At 43.5% G+C, this 23860-nt stretch overlaps 1 protein-coding gene across 1 annotated transcript in view; it reads right to left on the bottom strand.

The window, feature by feature from the left end:
- Positions 1-2255: 2255 nt before the first annotated feature.
- phgdh (phosphoglycerate dehydrogenase) overlaps positions 2256-23860 on the bottom strand; it is a 100151-nt gene continuing 78546 nt past the window's right edge. Inside the window, exons 11-12 of the mRNA XM_061236990.1 lie at positions 20282-20507; positions 2256-2697 (exon numbers count right to left, since the gene is read on the bottom strand). Of these exons, the coding sequence (XP_061092974.1) occupies positions 2543-2697; positions 20282-20507 (381 nt within the window). The 3' untranslated portion in view covers positions 2256-2542. The remainder of the gene's footprint in view (positions 2698-20281; positions 20508-23860) is intronic.

A 23860-nucleotide genomic window follows, 5' to 3' on the forward strand; every position in this document is an offset into this window, starting at 1 on the left:
AAGTCAATGTAATGCATTTTTTTTCATGCCAATATGTGATTGGCCAGATCACTGAAAATGGGTGGGCAACGGAGGCCTGGCCTCACCGTGCATTGTGTCCAGGGCTGAAAGATTGACATTTTGTTCGTCCAATCACATGCTACTGGTTCATTTGGAATCAACTATCCTTTCCTTTCCTATTCAACACAGAAGCCATTTTGAGAATTCGCTAGTCACTTCAGTCAAACAAACACTCGCCATAGTGGCTACGAGTGTCCTATCAACTTGTGCTTTTCAGGAAATTTAGCGAACACCCCTGGCTATCATCCCTGGAGTTTATAGCTCATTTGGCCAAACACTTTTGCTTAAAACTACCTCGGAAGTCGGCGAGATTCTAGCGCAATTTGAGCTCTTGGGCTGGAGATATGCAGATTCCAGATACTAGGGAGTGAGAATGACATTCAATAGGTCATGTTAGACACCATTTGGGATTTATTGAACAGTTTTATTTTTAATGTAGTCCATTTCGTTTTATTACAAGTCAATTTAATAATCTTCCATATCAAATTACCGAATTGTTGCTCTGTGAGGAAATTCACTCTAAATACGAATAGAGTGCTGCCCTCTAGTGGATAACGTTAACGTTAGATAAAGCCAACTGGAACCATATTTTTACATATTTTATATTAAATATATTGAATAAAACTACATATGATAAAGAAAGTTATCTTATCTTTTTTATATGCTAAACTTGATTAAATTGGTGATTACCTGTTGAAGCTGTAGAAGAATGAAAAATGTAAGCTAAACAAAATTGTTTTTAACTACATAATTAAAATTCCTGCCTTTTACACATGTTCACTTGGCATTTATATTACATCCAAATGTCATTTATCAGCTTAATTATCAGGCAGGCTCATAGACTTACAGCAATGTCATTTCTTCAGGAAGGCACAAGGCTAAGCTCTGCACAATGAATTTCATCAGCCAGAACTTTCTGACTGTAGCTTACACTCCAAATAGTATGCCTTTGGCCAGCACAAAGACAGATAAGAGAACAGGGAACATTCCATCGCGAGTGAAGTGAGCAAGCGGAAAAAAATGGCCTCCTCAATTCTGGAAGTCACCAGCCTCCACTGATATATATATATATATATATATATATATATATATATATATATATATATATATATATATATATATATATATACATACATACATATACATATATACGTATATATACACACACATATATACATATATACACATATAATAAATAATAAATACCTGCTGCTGCCAGGAGAGGGAGGTTGAGGGATAGCTTGATAGGCAGGGGAGAGTGAGAACACTTTTACATTACATTACATTATTAGCATTTGGCAGACGCTCTTATCCAGAGTGACGTACAGTTGATTAGACTAAGCAGGAGACAATCCTCCCCTGGAGCAATGCAGGGTTAAGGGCCTTGCTCAAGGGCCCAACGGCTGTGCGGATCTTATTGTGGCTGCACCGGGATTAGAACCACCAACCTTGTTGTCCCAGTGTCCCAGTCATTTACCTTAACCACTACGCTACAGGCCGCCCTATACACTTCTTCAGAAGCATTTCAGGAAACTTCTTACAGGATCATTTTAGTAGATGTGGTATAGAAAAGAAGTCAGACAAGGACTGGCTTATCTAAATGTTAGTAAATGTTCTTGTGAAAGCAAGGTTAAGTACTGTGATAGTATCAAAAGATTCAAAGTTTTAGCCTCTTTCTGAAAACAAAGCATGAGTAGGTTTTTCTTCAGGACAGATACTATCCATGTGACAAGCCCAGTCGTACTGTGTTGACTTCCACTTAGAATTGGAATTACCTCTAAAATAACTTTTTCTACATAAACATTTAGACTTTCAATTCATAAGTCTATGGCATTCAAATTCAAAACTAAAATGGAAACCATGATCCTAATGTTATTCTGTGACAGCTGACCCCAATAGTTTGGGTGTTCTGCGTTTCTTCAGGAGGTGATGAGACACCATGATACCTCAGATTTCTGTACATACACCGACAGGCGGATCGGCGTAGATAAGGTGATGAGTGTGGCTTTTAGTTGCTTCAGGACATTCCTTTCCGTGACTGTGGAGGGGAGAGAGAAACAGCAGGCCAGAATGCAATATAGTCTGGACCATGCGGAAGTTTTCCAGAATTTACAAATTATATGGTCTCTCTCTCAAAGGTGATAGTCTAAAAATGAGATACCTGACACATGAATGCAGCAACACAAGCAGACACATTTGATTTTTGGTCATATGGGTTTTATTAAATGAGAAATGCAAGTGACATATGCAACGTCAAGGGACTTGAAAAAGTGTGACTAACATGTTTTCAGGTGGCTTGAAACCAAGCGAGTAAACGCTTTACATCTGACCCAAACATGTCCAAATCTCAAATTAAGTTCAGTGTTCAATAGTGTAGTGTCAATGGGGTAAAGATTGGTCCAACTCAAAAAGATTAGATTTCAACAATGTGGACTAAGAGAGGAGGTCTTTAGAGACTGTAGTATGATTCTCTCTCAGGCATTTACACAAATAGCTGTGTGACCTCGTCCACCAGAGGCTTCAGTGCTCCAAGGTCCGCCAGAACAGAGGACAACCCCATGCAGCACCACTGATCCTCATTGTTGGCCACCGATGCACTGAATGACTCCATCACCACACAAGCATCGGCCAATACACCTGAAGAAAAAGAGGCAGATGGTAAAGATGGTAAAAGAGGCACACTTTATTGTCCCTCCCCTAGTTCAAGCCAATGCCTTGAAGCAACCCGGAGCCCCAGATGCATTACCCCGTCCCTGTGAGCTGCATATTAAAGGCCCTTCATTTACACTTTCAACTTTACCTGCAAGTTTAATACCTCAGCTGTTACCTGCACAACCCAATTGATTATTTGCAACTACATTCCTGTTTCTTCCATTCGATCTCTACATCAGGCCGGCCAATGGAGGAGGGGCTCTCCCACTACAGGCAGGGTTTTTCTCACCACAGAAAGTTAGTTAGTTACAAACTGTGGAATGCATGACACGGCTTGCTTCAACCAGATGAGTATGTGGAGAGATGCACAAGTTATTCATAATATTCCATGACGTCACTCAAAACGAATCGCGGCCATATTGTACGGATGCACAGTGCACCAGCTGGCTAAAATACTAACCTCCATCAAGGCATTAGTCTTATCAATGGATTAGATCCATACCACATGGACAAAACAAAACTTGACAATTGCCACTCCAGTTTTCCTGGAAATAAAGTGAAGATATCATGTTTAGCCAAATGACAGACAATTCAAGATCACTAGCAGAGTGGCCAGTGTGCTCATTTAAGATAAGGATCTACCTCTGCTAATGTTAACGTAAATTAGCGAACGCTCATCACAATACTATGAATAGCAATAAGGGCGGTTTTGAACCTTTTGAGGGCTATCCTGCAAGTTAGAAATTGAAACTGCATCCATGTGATGAGATTGGCACCCTCTCCACAGACAAAAAGCAACCAGCCACATGGACCCATCCACAATCCAAAAGTAAGACTCATCTGAACATTCAGACAATAGCTTCTGAAAGCTTCTGCTTGTTCTTTTAAGTGAAGCATTTAAGTGATGTATTCTTCGCTTGGATAATAAGCAATAGTATAGATAGCTTGTATGGAGTGCAACTTGGGCAGCTACACGCAAACAATCAGAATAAGCGCCCACACTATTGGCTGTGGCAATTAGAACCTGTTTTGGGACAGAGTGATGGTCTGCCTTCAGTCTGTGAATGAAATGCTTGCTGAACTGGACTGAGGTCAGATGATTGACTTGACTGTTAAAAAAATAATAATAATTGGTTGCTTTGGCTGTATGTTTTGAATCACTGTCCTGCTGTATGATGAAGTTTTGATGCATTTGCGCATTTTTGCACATGCTTTATGTCCAACATGTGATCTATTTGAGACCACATATCCTGTATCACTCTTTCAACATAGTGTGAATAATTGATAGATCCTGCATTATTTAATCAGCCAATCATGAGGCAGCAACTAAATGCATAAAAGCATGCAGACATGGTCAAGGGGTTCAGCTGTTTTTCAGACCAAATGGCAGAATAGGGAAGAAATGGGATTTAAGTGACTTTGACCATGGAATGATTATTGGTGCCAAACAGGGTTGTTTGAGTATCTCAGAAACTGCTGATTACCTGGGATTTTCTTGCACAGCAATCTCCTTTTTGGAAATCTAGGTATACAACACTTGGTAGCTTCCTCAAAGAATGCCAAAAGGTTTGTCAGGTTTGCCCCCCAAGTCCCTAGTTTAAATAATCGTGTGCTACCCTAAGCATACGCATTTAAAAACAAGCCATGTTGACCAAAGTGCTGTACAATCAGAGCAGGCAGTAAAATAGTTAAAAATCACTATAAAAAAAAGATTGCCAAAGTTGACAGACAAACTTATATCGTAGTTAGGATGTGAACCAGGTCAAGGCAGTCCCACCAACACCGACCCCGTTCTGGAGATTAAAATGTCATGATCCACTGTTTGAGGTCAAGAAGAATCAAGACGGCGCAGTCACCAGAATCGAGAGAGAAGCAGGTCATTGGACACTTTGAACAAGGCAGACTCTGTACTATGGTCGGCCCTAAAACCTGAATGAAATCTTTCCAATATGTTATTTTGGTGTAGGTAGGGCAGCAATTGACAGAGAATTACCTTTGACAAAAATGGAAGTTTAGAGATTGGTCTGCAGTTACTAGGCGAGGTGGGGTCTAGGTTGGTTTTTTTCAGGAGGGGCTGGACCACTGCGTGCTTGAAGCAGGTTGGAACCCTGCCAGTGGCCAGAGAGCTGTTAATTATAGAAAGGATGCTAGGACCAGCTACATCCATGACATCCTTCAGGAGAGCAGTGGGGACAATATCAAGGGCGCAGGCGAGAGGAAACAGTCACTATAAGGGAGGGTAGCATGATGGGTTGGAAACAGTCCAAGTCAGATGGGCAGACCAGTGAAACAGCAAGGTCATTTGAGGAGGGGGAAATGTTCATCTTGATGTCCTCAACTTTGCTAATGAAATATGAAAAATAATAGAAATTACAGGTAATTGTAGATCATCTTTGATCTTTCTGGAGCTGATAAATGGCTGAATCTTTGCCATTCTGACTATTTTTTGATCTGTTTTAACAGTAGTTGCTTGTTTTCTTCCGCTGGTTTCGGGTTTTTGTTGCCATTTTAAAGCATTTGGGATAATTTTATCTGAGCATCCTATAATTTACTGCACTTCCTTATATGTATGAACGACGTTTGGAACGGCCCACTTTACTGAGCAATTCAGAAGGAAATATATTTTGTAACAATGTGTGAAACATTCTTACTTGACAAAGGACAATTAATGACACCTGGTTTTTCACAGAATGAATGAATTCTCTAATTAAACTCCATACTGCTATTATTTTGAACACACCCCTTTCAATGAATGAGTCAATTACTCAGAACAAGCAGCATGCATGTCATGACAGTTGGGTCTGTTGTTTTTCTACTACACTACTACATCTACAAGTAAAGTAGTTGCCATGCAGAAATATCACTACTACTAATAACAGTGGTTCATCAGGTTACTGACGCTGTACTGCTATTTTCTTGAACATAAGTTTCTTGTAAGTAGTTTATATAAACCACCTGGTGAAATCACATTCAGACAGCAGAAATGAGTTCAGCTGAGTTCAGAAAAGAATTTAGAAGGGAAGGTTTTTTTCAGAAAGACAAGACCTTTTAATGTTATCTTTATGAGTGCCTGCGATTTAGTCATGAGGGAATCAGATCTCTGTTTGTACTGATGAGCTAATTAAAAAAAAATATATATAAATTTATTTCAGATTTTTTCCCTTTTTCTCCCATCTAATCCAATTAGAGTTAGATACACCGACCACGCCTTCTTCAAGCCGTCTCGTCTCATGCTCATGACCGTGATTCCGAGGCGTCCGAGGTGCTTATTGTGTGGCGATTAGCTAACCCTGCCAAGTCCCTCCCTCTGGAGCAGCGAGCCAATTGTGCCACTCCACGTGAGCTGGCCAAACCGCAAATCCGCTGCATCTTAGCCTTTTGCGCCAGCGTGGCTCCTCTGATGAGCTAATGTTAACAACATCCACGTCTCTGTAAGGCTAGTCTCAAATACATTGCAGTACGGACCAGGTCTAGCTTGGCTGTAGGCTATCGAGATAGCATATTCATATGCCTTTGAATTGCACACAAGCTTACATGAATAATGCAGCATACACTCACTGAGCACTTAAATAGGAACAATTGTACATCTACTTGGACTTTCGGTTGGCCTCGAGGAAGTTCTGGCAAACCATCCGACAACTCAGAAAGGGAAAGCAGGGCTTGTCTCAGGCTGTTTTCAGCAGGGGAGGAGAACTGCTGACCCGGAGTGGGGATGTTGTCGGGTGGTGGAAAGAGCACTTCGAGGAGCTCCTGAACCCAAACAACACGTCCTCTGTGGAAGAGGCAGAGCCCGAAGACTTGGGGTAATCTGCACCTATATCCCTGGCGGAAGTTGCTGAGGTAGTCAAAAAGCTCCTCAGTGGCAAGTCGCCAGGTATGGATGAGATTCGCCCTGAGATGCTGAAGGCTCTGGACATTGTTGGGCTGTCTTGGCTGACGCGCCTCTTCAGTGTCGTGTGGAGGTCAGGGACAGTACCTGCAGAGTGGCAGACCAGGGTGGTGGGTCCCCATTTTCAAGAAGGGTGTGCTCCAATTATCAGGGCATCACACTCCTCAGCCTCCCTGGGAAAGTTTACTCTAGGGTGCTGGAAAGGAGGCTCCGACCGACGGTCGAACCTCGGATTCAGGAGGAGCAATGTGACCGTCCTGGTCATGGAACAGTGGACCAGCTCTTTACCTTGGCGGGGTAGCTGGCGGGGTCATGGGAGTTTGCCCATCCAGTCCACATGTGCTTTGTGGACTTGGAGAAGGCTTTCGACCGTGTCCCCCAGGGAACTCTGTGGGGGGTACTGCGGGAGTAAAGGGTACCGGGACCGTTGTTACGAGCCAATCCGGTCCCTGTATAACCAAAGTGAGAGCTGTGTCCACATCCTCGGTACAAAGTCAAGCACGTTTCCAGTGGGTGTGGGACTCCACCAAGGTTGCCCCTTGTCACTGGTCCTGTTTGTGATATTCATGGATAGGATCTAAAGGCGCAGCCGAGGTGAGGAGAGTGTGCGGTTTGGGGACCTCAGAATTGCGTCTCTGCTTTTTGCGGACGACATGGTTCTGCTGGCTTCATCGGACCATGACCTTCAGCACGCCCTGGAGCGGTTTGCAGCCGAGTGTGAAGAGATGAGAGTCAGCACCTCCAAGTACGAAGCTATGGTTCTCTGCCGGAAAACGGTGGATTGCTCCCTCTGGGTTGGGAACGAGTCATTGCCCCAAGTGAAGGAGTTCAAGTATCTTGGGGTCTTGTTCACGAGTGAGGGTAGAAGGGAGCATGAGATCAACAGGCGGATCGGTGCAGCGTCAGCAGTAATGCGGGCGTTGCACCGGACCGTCGTGGTGAAGAGGGAACTGAGCCGGAAGGCGAAGCTCTCAATTTACCGGTCTTTCTACATCCCAACCCTCACCTATGGTCACAAGCTTTGGGTAGTGACCGAAAGAACGAGATTGCGGATACAAGCTCCCAAAATGAGCTTCCTCTGTAGGGTGGCTGGGCTCAGCCTGAGAGATAGGGTGAGGAGTTCAGACATCCGGAGGGAGCTCGGAGTAGAGCCGCTGCTCCTTCCTCCTTTTAAGAAAACAGATGTCAGGAATGAGATGTTTGAGGGGAAGGTAACAAATTGAATTTTTGGGAGATAAGAATGATGATTTACGGGACTATGCAGGATTTATGATTTTGAGAATGTCCATCATTTTGTGACTCATGGAAAATGGAATGTTCCTGAAGCGCCAGCTGTTGGCTAAATGGCCCAATACTCACGTGTAGCTGGATCAGCTACTCTATAAAACATCATTATATCTTAAGAAATATATATTCAATGGTATCTGTTCATTAGAAAATCAGTAGCCTAATAATATTGTCCGCTGCCAACAGCATTGTCACACGTGCTAGCTTCATGTATCAATGTAACGTTAAGTATGTGCTCCCTTTGGAGAGAGAAAAGCGCCTGGGAGTTTAGTGCAGCGTCTGCTGTGGCTATGGAGTCCAATCTGTGAGAGAGGCAGACCCAGCCGCAGATGTCACGTGTTGGCCGGCCCTGATGATGTTGATGGTGTGGTGGTGTCCAGTTTCTTCCTCTTTGTTCTCTTTGCTTCACGGTGTTGAGCCAAGGTGTTTCATATGTTCGCAGCTGACTGCGGAGTGTCTGCTGCCACTGAAGATGGTCCTGACCAGCACCTTCCCAGGTGACAGGGTTGATGTTGAAGAACTTGAGGTTTTGCTTGCAGACATCCTTCTAGCGTAGCTGTAAGCAGCTAGTTGGCCTCTTGCCAGATGATAATTCTGCGTAAAGAATGTCCTTCAGGATTCATCTGTCGTCCATCCGCTGAACATGGCCCAGCCAGTGAAGACGTCGCTGCCTCAGGAGGGAGTACATACTGGACGCTGTGCTCTTGATGAGATTACATGATCCAAGCTTAGTTGCCATACAGGAGTGTACTGATGACACAGGCTCTGTACACCTGTACCTTTGTGTGAGCTGTGAATTTGCCATTGTCTCATACTCTGGCTGCGAGCGTCCCAAAAGTAGAGGCTGCTTTTCCAATGCGGCTGCTGAGTTCAGCATCGAATAACAGGTTCTTGGTGATGGTGGACCTAAAGTAAGTGAAAATGCTGACAGCTTCCAGTGTGTAATTGTTGATGATGATGGCGGGGGGGTCGTCAGTGCCCTGTCCGGCTGAAATCCTGGCATGCTTGGATGAACTGGTTCATGAGGGTTTGCAGGTGCCCCTGGGAGTGTGCTGCCACTGCTGAGTCATCAGCAAACAGCATGTCCCAGATGATGAGTGGTCTGACCTTTGATTTAATTTTCAGTCGAGTGAGGTTGAATAGTTTACCGTCAGTCCTTGTGTGGAGGAAGACTCCCTCAGTTAATGCTCCGAAGGTGCAGGAGGAGGAGAGAAAAGAATATCCAAAACAAGATGGGCCCCAACACACATCCCTGCTTGGCACCACAACAGATTTTGAAGGGGTCTGCTCTCTGCACTTCTCCTGCAGCTGTCTGAGATAGAAGATCATGTCTGTAGTAGATCTTCCTGCTCTGAACCTGGCCTATGACTGCTCTGTCAAGCTCTTCCATTACGGGTTGATGTTCCACAATGGCGGAGTGCTATGTCAGAGGCAGTGTTATCACTGGCATAGAGTTCAGAGTAGTGTTCTACCCAGCAGTCTAGTTGTTTGGAGCTGTCAGCGATGCTTTCGCCTGAGGCTGATTTCAGCGGAGCATTGTGTGAGGTGACGGACCAAGTGCCTTTTTGATTCCGTCATACATGCCTTTGATGTTGCCTGTCAGCAGCTGATTGGATGTTCCTACAAAGCAGCAGCCAGTTCCTACAATGCTGTGCCAGCTGTTGGCACAGCATTGTGAAGCTTGCTGGAGTTTCTTTCTTGATGTTCTAAGGGCATGTAAATGGTAAATGGTTGGCATTTATATAGCGCCTTTATCCTGTTGGGATTACAACTTCCACATTCCCACAGAAAAATTCCGCGACGTCCACCATGAATGACGTCTAACTTAGTTCAGCCAATCCCGTAATGGCGGGAGCAATAAACGGTCCCGTATAAGAGCAAGACACGTTCTTGGGATCTCTCTTCTACTTCTTCTCTTCTCTCTTCTCTTCCCTTTCCTCATTCCCTTCCTCGACGCACCCTTTTTGGCCATTCGCTTCGGCTCATCTGCTCCGAGACTCGGACAGAGGCTGAATGCTGCACAGCGCACTACCAGGCCTACGGACACACCTAGTTACCTTGCGGTAACTCCTTGGCCTATAGCGAGTGGAAACTGGTGTACGCGGAACGCTACATCAGTTTACTCCTGCAAAGCTCACCAATGAACAACAGCAACAAACTTTTCCACCCGGAAAAAGGACAAGCGAACATCCTTCCAGCAACCGAGTGGACCAGACGCTCCAGCCTGCGCATCTCTCCAGTACATTCACATTAACATCGCCGTTCTACAAGGACAGCACGTCTTTTGGATCCAGCAATGCGTATGGACTTAGTAAGACAACAAACATTCAGGCATAGCCAGTGTTTAGTTTAGTCTAACTGTTTCTGTGAATCTGTGTTTCCATATTTGCCGTCTTATCATTGGAATGTATTTTGTTAGCTATATATGTACGTGAATTGATTCGCCGTCTTTTGCACATATATAGTAAACTACACAAGTAGTCTTCTCACAGCTAACAATAACTAACACACCCACTGTACTTTCCTTGGTTCAAGTGACACGCGCGCTTGCGCGCGCCCACACACACACACACACATACGCTCACATACCCAACTAAATTTCCTTACTAACTTCCCGTTAGTTTATCGTGTGTATTGTGTATTTATTCCTGTGTTTTACGTTTGTTTAATAAATATATTTTATTAAACCCCGGTGTCCGTTTTGGAATCACATAGACATGAGAGCCGAGTTAAAGCAGTCTTTCGAAGAACTTCCAACCTTCAGGTTATCGGTATGTTCAATCATTAATATTGGTTATTTTAATTAATTAAAATACTAAATTTGTGGTTGGATATTTCTGATAACAGTAATTTTATGAGACTGATTACTTTTCGCAGTTATACTGCTACATAATATTAACTGGCGTCCCGGTTTCATAGAGTAAAATCCCTACGTTATTTGGGAGCCCCGTGCGAGGACCCCTACATATTTTGGGAGCCCGTTGCGAGGACCCCTACAATCCAAAGCCCTGTACAATTGATGCTTCTCATTCACCCATTCATACACACACTCACACAGCAACGGCGATTGGCTGCCATGCAAGGCGCCGACCAGCTCGTCAGGAGCATTTGGGGGTTAGGTGTCTTGCTCAGGGACACTTCGACACAGCCCGGGCGGGGGATCGAACCGGCAACCCTCCGACTGCCAGAAGACTGCTCTTACTGCCTGAGCCATGTCGCCCCATGTAAGTTCTTGTCGTTTGGGGTGCATTTGTAGTTGGTGAGGGACATATGTTTTCCTTCCAGGATCAGTGCCAATTTCATTGAATTGGCTTCGAACCAGTCTTTGGACTTTTGCCAAAAACCATCAAGGCCATGCTATGGATGTCCCGTAAGCTGCAGCTTTGTTTGGATTAGCTGCTTTGCTGCTGTCAATGCGAGGGGCTTGATTCATATTTTTTTGTCTTTAGCTTGACTCTGCAGCACACAAGGGAGTGGTCTGTGTTGCACTGTGCAAACTGTTTGAAGGATGCCTGTGAGATCAGCACATCATGTTATGATCAGGTCCAACTGGTGCCAGTGACCTGATAGTGGAGACTTTGTGACGGGGTTTAGTCTGAAAGTATGAGTTGGTCATGCATAGATTGTGGTAAGTGCAGAACTCAAGGAGTCCGTTCTCATTAATTTTTACCAATGCCATGGTGTCCCAAGTAAGATGGCCAGGAGTCTGCTCCAACTCTGGAATTGAAGACATCAAGCATGTAAAGCTGCTCTTGTTTGGGGATGTTTTTTTACAGTCGCCTGAAGCTCATCATAAAACTTGTCCTTTATTTCTTGAGAGGAATAGGTGGACAGCCCCCATGGTTGTGTTCAGGCTGAGGGCCAAGATTCTCTCCGAGCCGCCTGTGGGTGGTACTATTGCTCCCAGAATTCCTGACAGCAAAACCCACTCCATATTCCCGGGTTTCCTCAGGGGGCTTTCCCCACACAGAAAAAGATGTAGTTAGAAAACAATACCTTAGTTTCCCTGAGTGAGCCTGATGAGTGGAGTCAGGTTTCCTGAAGGGTTGAGATGTCAATTTGTTGCTTCTGGAGTTTGTTGTTTATGACTACTGTCTCGCTTATTTCTTGCAGGTTGTCTGTAAGCTCAGGTGTCATGGTCCTGACGTTCCAGCATCCCAGACGTAATGCTGGAGTCTTTACTTTCTTTGTTTTGTTTGGAGCACAAATTTACAGCCCACTTATTAGGATAAATCCCTAAGCTTCAAGCATCCAATGAAGCAGGTAGGCTGTGGCAGGACAGCACCTAATTGGCTGGGGGCTGCCCAACTTGAGGCGGGCGGTAGCTGTTCAGTGAGATATAGCATCTCTCTCACTGTCTGAGGCACCTATATCTCTAGGCCAATTGAGAAAGGGCTTAAAACTGGTAACTGCTGCCTCCTGTGTTGTGCCTCCACTGCACAGTGGAGCTGGAATTTCTCTCACAAGAAGCCAGGGCAAAGTCTATGGAGGCCCTGTGTTGCCCAGCAGGGCTCCCCTCTTGGCCACCCAGGCGTGGCCCAAAGGAAAGGCGAACTGGTACATTTGGCGTCAGTTTGGCTGCAGGATTTGCCAGAACAATGCTTCAAACATTAAAGGCCTGACGGAGTCCAAGCCGTGTTTTTCTGTAAGGGATTGTTCCCTTAACTTTTTCCATTCTAGAGGATGGCCACAAGGCAGCGGGGGTGTTATTTGACCCACAGGTGGGTATTATTACTACAATACAGCAAATACACTTTCTTTTTTTTTTTTTTTAAGATATTTTTTCGGCCTTTTTCAGCTTTATTGGACAGTATAGTATAGAGAGACAGGAAGAATGGGAGCGAGAGAGGGATGTCAGACAGTCGGATTCGAACTGCTGACGTCGCGGCTCACAATGAGCATGCGGTCAGTGCTCTACAGGCTGCGCCACCGAGACACCCAGCAAATACACTTTAATAGAAAAGGTTAAAAGAACCTGTGGTTAATTTCCATAATTGAGATCGCATTTTCGCCACATATATATGAGATGGCTTCTGCAGGATATACAGGTGAAACTCGAAAAATGAGAATATCATGAAAAAGTTCATTTATTTCAGTAATTCAACTAAAAAGGTGAAACTAATATATCGTATAGACTCATTACATGCAAAGTGAGATATTCCAAGCCTTTATTTCTTATATTTTTGATGATTTTGGCTTAAAGCTTATGAAAACCCCAAATTCAAAATCTCAGAAAATTTGAATATTGTGGAAAGGTTTAATATTGTAGGCTCAAAGTGTCACACTCTAATCAGCTAATTAATCCAAAACACCTGCAAAGGGTTCCTGAGCCTTTAAATTGTCTCTCAGTATGGTTCAGTAGAATTCACAATCATGGGGAAGACTGCTGACCTGACTTGTGCAGAAAACCATCATCGACACCCTCCACAGGGAAAGCCTCAAAAGGTAATTGCAAGAGAAGTTGGATGTTCTCAAAGTGCTATATCAAAGCACATTAATAGAAAGTTAAGTGGAAGGAAAAAGTGTGGAAGAAAAAGGTGCACAAGCAGCAGGGATGACCGCATCCTGGAGAGGATTGTCAGGAAAAGGCCATTCAAAAGTGTGGGAGAGCTTCACAAGGAGTGGACTGGGGCTGGAGTTGATGCATCAAGAGCCACCACACACAGACGGATCCTGGACACGGGCTTCACATGTCGTATTCCTCTTGTGAAGCCGCTCCTGAATAACAAACAACGCCAGAAGCGTCTTACCTGGGCTAAAGAAAAAAAGAACTGGTCTGTTGCTCAGTGGTCCAAAGTCCTCTTCTCTGATGAGAGCAAATTTTGCATCTCATTTGGAAACCAAGGTCCCAGAGTCTGGAGGAAGAATGGAGAGGCACACAATCCAAGATGCTTAAAGTCCAGTGTGAAGTTTCCACAGTCCGTGTTGATTTTGGGAGCCATGTCATCTGCTGGTGTTGGTCCACTGTGCTTTATTAAGTCCAGGGTCAACGCAACCGCCTACCAGGAAATTTTAGAGCACTTCATGGTTCCTTCAGCAGACAAGCTTTATGGAGACGATGACTTTATTTTCCAGCAGGACTTAGCACCTGCCCACACTGCCAAAGGTACCAAAACCTGGTTCAATGACCATGGGATTACTGTGCTTGATTGGCCAGCAAACTCACCTGACCTGAACCCCATCGAGAATCTATGGGGCATTGCCAAGAGAAAAATGAGAGACATGAGATCGAACAATGCAGAAGAACTGAAGGCTGCTATTGAAGCATCCTGGTCTTCCATAACACCTCAGCAGTGCCACAGGCTGATCGCATCCATGCTATGCCGCATTAAGGCAGTAATTTGTGCAAAAGGGGCCCAAACCAAGTACTGAGTACATATGCATGATTATACTTTTCAGAGGGCCGACATTTCTGTATTTAAAATCCTTTTTTGATTGATTTCATGTAATATTCTAATTTTCTGAGATTTTGAATTGGAGGTTTTCATAAGCTGTAATCATCAAAATTATAACAAATAAAGGCTTGAAATATCTTGCTTTGCATGTAATTTGTCTATGTAATATATTAGTTTCACCTTTAAAGTTGAGTTATTGAAATAAATGAACTTTTGCACGATATTCTAATTTTTCGAGTTTCACTTGTATATGATGGTAATCTGTTGTGGTGACTGAGAACATTACTCCAGGATGACAGACAGACAGACCCAGACAGACACATGACAGCAAACTACCCTCAACAGTAAACTAGTAGTAACGTTCAAAGAAAGCAAACCATATTATAGGCTACACAATCCAAAAGGTTAGCTAGTACTATGCTATGTCATGATCTATTTAATTGCCTAAAGGTTAGCTAATGTTACAAATGGCTACTCTGACACATTCTGAACTGGGGATGAACATCCATCATTAGGGCTATATATCCTATATTTGTATAGCATAGGAAGGTGAAGTTGGGCAATTGTAAAATATAAACCTTATCTAATGTTACCAATTTCTGAAATTGAAATTTAGTTAAATTCATTAGTTATCACAAACTGAACGGCTTGAAGAAAGTAAAAGCAAAGGTGATCGATGTTCCACTTCGCTTTTTACACTTTAAGCGAACAGGAGAAACCACTGTTTGTCTCAGTCAGATTCGGAATTGAACAACATAACGTTATTGCATCCATATCGATTGCATTTTTGGTAATTTAGCGAACCCAAGCATCATTTGGTGTTGCAGTAGAAAATGTGTTAAATACAATTTATGTAGACTGTAGAACATGTTTTACATTATGTAATGTGAAGTGTGCATATTATTGAGGCTACTAAACAAAAATAATTAATAAAGAGTTCAACTGATTCATCAGTGACTGAATTGGCAAACATGCTGTAAGTTTGATTGGTGCTTAATTGGGATTTTACCAATAGGGCATTTTATTATTAAGAAAGACTTACTATTGATTCCAACTGTGTCCTAAATTAATGTAAAGAATACGAATGATGAAATATCATATTGGAATGGCTTTTGGTATTGTAGAGGGAGAGTCAGCCTCCCCACCAGAGCCAATCAGGCCCCAGTCAGGCCCCAGTCAGCCTCACAGACAGGCCTCACAGAGAGCCCCAATGCCAGCCTCACAAAGAGCCTCCATGCAGTGCAGAGATAAAGGAGGAAGAAGCCCATGCCCTAATAAACAAATCAGTTCAAATTGTTAGTCAGGTCAAATCAGTTCCCAGTCTCCGAGAGGAGCTTAGCAGAGCATTGGTGTCTCGTGACATGGGCTGGGAAGAGTCTGACATGGATGACTGACGATATAAACCTAATAGTTCAATTTGTACACAGTCAAATTAGAGTAATTGTTCAATATCATTAAAGTGAAACATTTATCTTTTACGTAACGCTTTGCAAAATACTTTGTTTATTCAAGTAAAGAGTTAACATTACCATAATTTCTTCTTTCTGAACAAATTTCTGGTTAATGGCACTACAAGATTACATTTCATGTGATGTCAGTGTATTTGAACGTAACAAAATGCTTAAAGGTACAATAGGTCATTTCGGACTCCTAACGGTCAAGAGAGGAATTGCAACAACAGATGTTTTAGCGGCATCGTAAAATATTTAATGCAGAAAAATACCGTGAGTTGTAAGCCTTTCAAATTGCACTGTGAAAAAAGCAATGAATGCAAAAAAAAAAATTTGCGAAGCCTACTTCTAAATAGAGGCCTTACGTTGAAGGACTTCCAAGGAATCTCTTGTATGAGTGAATATTTCTGAGTAAAACAGTGAAAACACTGTTGATTCCAGAGGGCATTTTCAGTGACGTAACCCCATTTCATAGCCACAAACTAAGAACATTCTCTAAATATTTTACATTTTACATTTAAATTTTAGTCATTTGGCAGACGCTTTTAATCCAAAGCGATTTACAAGTGCAGAGAAGAAGACGGATACGGCGTATATTATACAGAAAGAACCTGCAGGTTCTGGCAGTGGAGGATACTTGCGGAGCCAGGGTGAGGCAGTTATCAAGAGTCACCCCAAGATTCTTTGCCGTACGGGAGGAGGAAAGTACAAAGTCCTCAACAGTCAATGAGAGGTCGATTGACGGAGAGGACTTAGCAGGGATGTAGAGAAGCTCAGTTTTGGCAAGGTTGAGCTTCAGGTGATGGGAAGTAATCCACGCAGAGATATCAGCCAAGCAGGCAGAGATCCGTGTGGTGATTTGGGTGTCGGGGGGGAAGGAAATGAAAAGTTGGGTGTCATCAGCGTAGGAATGATAAGAAAAGCAATGGGAAGAGATAACAGAACCAAGAGACATGGTGTATAGCGAGAAGAGGAGAGGCCCAAGAACCGAGCCCTGCGGGACTCCAGTTCGTAGGGGGTGAGGGTCGGAGACTGAGCCCCTCCAAGTCACCTGGTAGGAGCGACCAGAGAGGTAGGAGGAAAACCAAGCGAGTGCAGAACCTGTGACACCCATCCCAGACAGCGATGAGAGCAGAATCTCATGGTTGACTGTATCGAAGGCGGCCGACAGGTCGAGGAAGATGAGGACAGAGGAGAGGGATTTTGCTTTAGCAGAGTGGAGTGCCTCAGTGACCGCGAGCAGGGCGGTTTCAGTGGAGTGGCCACTCTTGAAGCCAGACTGGTTGGGGTCATGGAGATTGTTCTGGAGAAGATAAGTGGACAGTTGGGAGCAGACCGCCCGTTCCAGAGTTTTAGCGAGAAAGGGAAGAAGAGAGACAGGCCGGTAGTTGTTCAGGGCAGAGGGGTCAAGAGTAGGTTTTTGAGCAGGGGAGTGACTCTAGCCCTCTTCAGGGAAGAGGGCATGGTGCCGGAAGAGAGGGAGGTGTTGATTAGAGAGGAGAGAAAAGGGAGAATGTCATCAGATATAGATTGTAGGAGGGGAGAGGGGATGGGGTCAAGAGGACAGGTGGTTGGGCGGTGGGAAGTAAGGAGTTTCAGTGTGTCGGCGTCAGAGAGGGGAGAAAAGGAGGTTAGGGAGTTGGGGAGGGTAGGAGGGTCAGCAGGGGTGGAGGGTTGGGAGAAGGAATTGCGAATAGCATCGACCTTCTTTTCAAAGAAGGAGACAAAGTCATCAGGTGTGAGTGATGAGGGGGGTGGGGGGGAAGGGGGGGAAGGGGGGGCCAGAAGAGAGGAGAAAGTTGAAAACAGTTTGTGGGGATTAGAGGCGGCCGCGTTAATTTTCGAGTGAAAGAAGGAAGATTTAGCTAGAGAGACAGAGAATGGAAAGATGATAAGAGGGCATGGAAGGAAGCTATATCACTGGGGAGACAGGACCTTTTCCATTTTCTCTCCGCTGCCTGCAGTTCGGTTCGGACAGCTCGTAGAGCATCAGAAAGCCAAGGACTGGGGGGGGGGAGGCCCGAGCTAGTTTGGTGGTGAGGGGACACAGAGAGTCAAAGGAAGATGAGAGGGAGGACATGAGAGTTGTAGCCGCATCATCGTGAGACAGTCGAGAGAAAGACTGCGCGGATGGTAGGGAGGAGAGGATTGTAGATGAGAGGGTGGAGGAAGACAGGTGGCGTAGGTTCCGTCGACAGGTGACAGTGGATGGTGGGAGAGATGGATGGGTGTAAGAGGAGAGTGGAAGAGAGAAAGAGATGAAGGAGTGGTCAGATATATGGAGTGGTGTTACAGAGAGGTTGGTTGTTGTGCAGCTCCTTGTGAAGATGAGGTCAAGAAGGTTGCCTGCTTTGTGGGTGGGAGGGGAAAGAGTGAGGGTAAGGTCAAAAGAAGAGAGGAGGGAGAGAAAGGTAGACTGGGTGGACTCTGAGTTGAGGTTGAAGTCACCCAGGAGGATCAGGGGGGTGTCATTGACTGGTGAGGAGCTGAGGAGGATGTCCATCTCATCCAGGAGGTTCCCCAGAGGACCCGAGGGGCGATAAACAACAATAATAAACAGTTTGCACGGCAGAGTAACAGAAACCGCATGAAATTCAAAAGAGGAGAAGGAGAAGGATGAGGAGAAGACACTAGATCTCCATGAGGATGAGATTAGGAGACCTGTGCCACCTCCTCTGCCAGAGGATCTGGGTGTGTGGGAAAAAGAGAAGGCAGAGGAAAGTGCAGCCGGGGTGGCCGTTTTCTCTGGTGAGAGCCACGTTTCAGTTAAAGCAAGAAAGTCAAGGTTGAGGTGGGAGGCATAGGCAGATATGAAGTCTGCTTCCTGGACAGCGGACTGGCAGTTCCAGAGGCCACCAGCCACACAGAGATCAATACCAGGGGAACTGGGAGGGAAGATGAGGTTAGAGATATTCTGCCCATGTTGGCGGGAGGCGAACCTCCTACCTGACTGGGACCTGGGGAGAGGAGAGAGGACAGGGATGGGAAGGAAACACATGGAGGGAACTAGGGAGGACAAGAGGAATACTACACAGTGGAATGAGGGCAGGCAGCAAAAACAAAATCAAACATCAGGCTCTCGGACAGCCTCGATGGACACCCGTAGATAGACACCCCCGACTTTGTACACCTGCGACTTCGTACGCCGAGGCAAGTAGCCGAGGCTGCCGCACACAGCTGCCGCTGGTGCGCTACACAACTGCTTAAATAACACTGACACTGAATACAGAAAATGCAACCAACCCACTGCAGAACACTAATGCACACTGAAGTGAGTTCAGGTGTGCCAGTAATTATACCCTGAGCAGGGTGCAAAGTATTGGCTCCTACAACAAAAGCTGTGGCCTGCCAGCCAGTAAAACAATAGCCTAACTTAATAGCCTAGCTTACCTGAGAGAAACAAACACCTAACCCAGTTTCACTGAATCTAAATAAACACCACTTGTAATAGCTAACAAACACAACAGAACACTATAATGACAACTAAACTGAATTTAGAATCAGCAAGCAAACAAATAATACTTAACTAATCCAGGAGAAAATGCAACCAACCCACTGCAGAACACTAATGCACTAATTTTATTACCATTTAGTATGCTAATAAATAATAATAATAATAATTAGCATGTGAAATTGTGGAATGTATTTGACTTGTTGATGGGGGTTGGGCATTTGACAAAAAGTTCAATCAATGGACCTCAATGAATATATTAGTATACAAGATTCATATTACTGTGATTATTGTACTTTAAAAAAATCTATTTTTATCTTCTCAACCGGTTTTATCGTCTGAACCCCTAGGAAGAGGGTGACAGACATGGGGGAAGTGCAAACAGTTTCTTTTCAGGATAAGTGTTATAAAAAGGATAAAAAGTATTGTATAGTTTATAGTTAAGTAAGAAAAATGCAGCATTTTATACCTAATAAGTCCAATAATATAATTTTGTTTGCATATGTCCTTATGGAGTCTCCAAATATCCTTTTTTGGGAAACTGCATAGACATAGCTTAAAAAACTATTCTCAATGCTCATTTCTGGTGATAATGTCATAAAATCAGAAAATTAATTTGTCCAGTGTTGTGGCTGCGGTTGTGTTTATAACTGCACCAGCCACAGCGGCAATAATCTGTATCCAGTCAAAAACAAAAAAATATTTTGAGTGAGAAAAGAAGCTTCCTCTTTCACTGTGTTTGAGCTTCTGTAACTTTGCTTCAGTAATATTTGGAGTAATTCTTGGAGTCTTGGAAAAAAAACCCCAAAGGGCTACCTTTCAGAAGAGACCAGGATTAGGCATGTCATTTTCAAGCCTGTGTCAAGAAAAGGGGCGATACTTAAGGGGTTAAACAAGGATGCAGCAGTGCACATTACAATGGCAATTTGTAAAGCACCTTTAAAATCAACTGACTGCAGATGCCTTGGGATTTTTGGCCATTCTGGGACCAATACAGACAATACAGAGTGTAGACAACTTGTTTCTCACAGTCAGGGCCACAGAAATGATCAAATGTCAGTACTGTATATAGAAAGGTGAGGCACAACTATCTTACCAGAAATAGAGGACAGAACCTGAGGAGTTGTCCTGCCCTTGAAGAACAGCAAGTTCCCTGAGAGAGGGATAGGTTGTCTGAAGATGCTGTCATTAAGGTCCAGCAGGACTGGGACTTCCCCTTGGACTGAACCAGTCGCCTCATACCTGGACCCACCAGCAGAAATCTCCACAGTACATAAGCTCTTGGCCAGCTTCTGGTCCCCATCGGCATGGTTTCTGATGATCTGAAAACAACAAGGTATTGTATCAGGATCAAAGGCTTGTCTACAGATCCAGTCAAATAAAATGAGCGTGGGATTCTGGAGATCTTTTGAATTTCCACAGGTAAATCCCATGTTTTTCCGCTGGGGTCTCTGTTAACTCGAGTTAAACAAAAAAAATACCAAAAAAGAAAAACAAATTACAATGGGTTACAACAAGACACAGTGTACTTGTCACCGGTTTTGGAAGTTCAGCCTGTTTAGTAGGCTCGCAGTAATTTTTAGCAAATTATTTAATGACTGCCAACAGAGCTAAGAACAAGACACGACTTAAAATCAGGTCAACACATTAGAAATAGACTACAATATGTGGTTACTATACCTCTTACTTCCGGCTGTGGGTAGCCCTTGGACTGAGCCCACATGTGGATTCAATTGGATGGGCGTGTTTTCTCTTTCAGGCAACAGATTTGGCCGGCTACTCTATAAATCATCATTAGGCATATATCTTTAAAGATATATATATTTAATGGTATCTGTAAGTATACAATCAGTAGCTTAATACTATTGTCCACTGCATTGTCATACCTTCTAGCATCATCTATCAATGTAATATTAATTATGTGCTCTCATGGGAGAGAGGAAAGCTTACTGCTGCTCTCTGTGCTGACATCTTGTCATTTTCTCTGCGAACGTGATGTAAAAAGGCACCTCATCAAAATCAGCGGTGGGTTTGTTGTATTTCGTTGTATTTGTTGTAATTTCACATATTAGCTAGCTAGTTAATGAATATGTCATATCAGCATTTAGCCAGTTAACAACCTACCCTCAACCCTAAAATAGAAGAATAAAGTAAACCATATTATTGGCTACACAATCCCTAAGGTTAGCTAGTACTATCCTTTATTGTGATCCATTTCATAGCCTAATGGCTAGCTACAATTGGCTACTCTGAATAGTTTGCTGACTTTGGGTAACATGATCAAAATTAACATTGATATTAATAAGAATATAGACTACCAGGCATCATTTGCAACAAAACGTCAATTTAATAATTTCCCACACAGGCTTACAATGGACAGCAACATGCCTCCTAAAAGGAAGGCAGACCCTGGACCCGGACACCAGACAATAACAGGCTTCATAAAGAAGCAAGTTATTGGTCACTTGTCTAACGTTATCTGTAAGATATACTCAGTGAGAACTTCAGTAGGTATTTATTAGACTTCTTTTTTAGACTACTGTTGTAGCCTATCCACTTAGAATTATGATGCATTGTGTGTTCAAAGATGCTCTTCTGCATATCACTGTTGTAACGTGTGGTTATTTGCGTTACTGTCACCTTCCTGTCAGCTTTGACTAGTCTGGTCATTTTCCCCTGATGTCTCTCATTAACAAGGTGTTTCTGTCTGCAGAACATCCCAGGAGATCAGCAGTTTCTGAGATACTCAAGCCACCAAAAATCATTCCACGGTCAAGGTCACTTTTTTCCCCCCCCGTTCTGATGGTTGATGTGAACATTAACATAACATTAACTCCTGACCTGTATCTACATGATTGTTTGCATTACACTGCTGCCACACAATTGGCTGATTAGATAATTGCATAACGTAACATAAGGTAATAGTGAGAACAGGCCATTCAGCCCAGCAGTGCTCGCCTTTTCCCACTAAGTGTACCTACTGCGTAAATTGCCTCAAAGCCAAGTAGAATCTAACACCGTATCAAGCCTGGTCTTGAAAACCCCATGTTTCTGCCTCCACTACAATTTACATTTGTGTCCTCTCGTTCTGCTAACTGAACTCAATCTGAAGAATCCCCAATAATTCACTTTGTTAATCCCTTTAATAAATTTAAAAGCCTCAATCAAATCCCCCCGAAGCCTCCTTTTACAAAGCTTAAAGAGATTAAGCATCCTAAGTCTATCCTCGTAACTCTTTTATACATGGAATCAATCTGGTTGCTCTTCTCTGTGCCTCTATGTCATTCTTATTGTTTGGTTCCCAGAACTGCACACAGTACCCACCTCTCTTACTAGATCTGTCCTTCCTAATAGGTTTATAGCCCTCTATATTATATTCCTCCCCGTCTTCATCCCCAAGCCAAATAGGTAATAACTGCCTCAAGTTCCAAAAACATATTTTTTATGCTTCTAGCATTTAAACAAAGACATTTCAGTTTGTTGCTACATATCCTTTCCTGTTCCCTCACTCCCTGCTGTCCCCAGCCACCATTACTTGATTTTTTAAAAGACTTTGTTATTGCTCTCACCATTACATGTACAGGGCGTAGTGGTTAAGGTAAATGACTGGGACACGCAAAGTCGGTGGTGTAGCCACAATAAGATCCACACAGCCGTTGGGCCCTTGAGCAAGGCCCTTAACCCTGCATTGCTCCAGGGGAGGATTGTCTCCTGCTTAATCTAATCAACAGTACATCGCTCTGGATAAGAGCGTCTGCCAAATGCCATTAATGTAACATGTAGCCTTTGCAGTTTCCATCTAGGCAGTCTGTACCTCCCTGCCCATTACCCTCTAGATCCTCCCTGCCCCCCAAGTCCCTTATTTAAATCATCCTGTGCTACGCGAAGCATACGCTGACCCAGTGCAAAGGAAGGTGTAATAAAGTAAAATGTTCCTAATAAAGTGCTCTGTGAATGTATGTGTTGACTTTTGGGTTGATGCCAGGTGCTCTTTAGATAAGGGCTGTGCTTGAAGTGGGCTGGTACTCATCACAACGCAGTACTGGCACTTCTTCGTTTTGCACTTTGGAGCATTGTAACATTTTCTTGCATACTGGCACTTAATTTAAGCTCCCAGTACTCCTTTCTCTCCCTGTTCAACCATATTCTCTCCATATTAAAAGACTATTGTAGTTAGTCTGGTATTGTACAGAGGGTTCCCCAAAAATGTAAGTAGTAGGCCAAACAGAAAAAGTAGCCGGCCAGGACGGTTCAGATGATGTCCCCTGGCCTTTTCGGAGACAATTTGGAGGCTTCTGGTGCATTTTAATATGTTTAATTAATCCTTAATAAATGGCTTTATTGTTAAGCATTTTATTAAGTTTACATTCAAATATACCAACATCACATAAAATTTCATCTTGTAGTGCCATTAACCAGAAATGTATTCAGAAAGAAAATATGGTAATAACCCAAACAAAGTATTTGACAAAGCATTAAATAAAATATAAATGTTTCACTTTAATGATATTGAACAATAACTCGAATCTGACACGTTAAACTATTAGGTTTATATATTCAGTCATCCATGTCAGACATAGTCCATAGGCTACATAAATTGTATTTAAGACATTTTCTGCTGCAACACCAAATTAAGTATGGGTTCGTTAAATTACCAAAAATGCAATCGACATTA

This window comes from Conger conger, chromosome 3 (genome assembly GCF_963514075.1).
Source record: "Conger conger chromosome 3, fConCon1.1, whole genome shotgun sequence".
Lineage (NCBI taxonomy): Eukaryota > Metazoa > Chordata > Actinopteri > Anguilliformes > Congridae > Conger > Conger conger.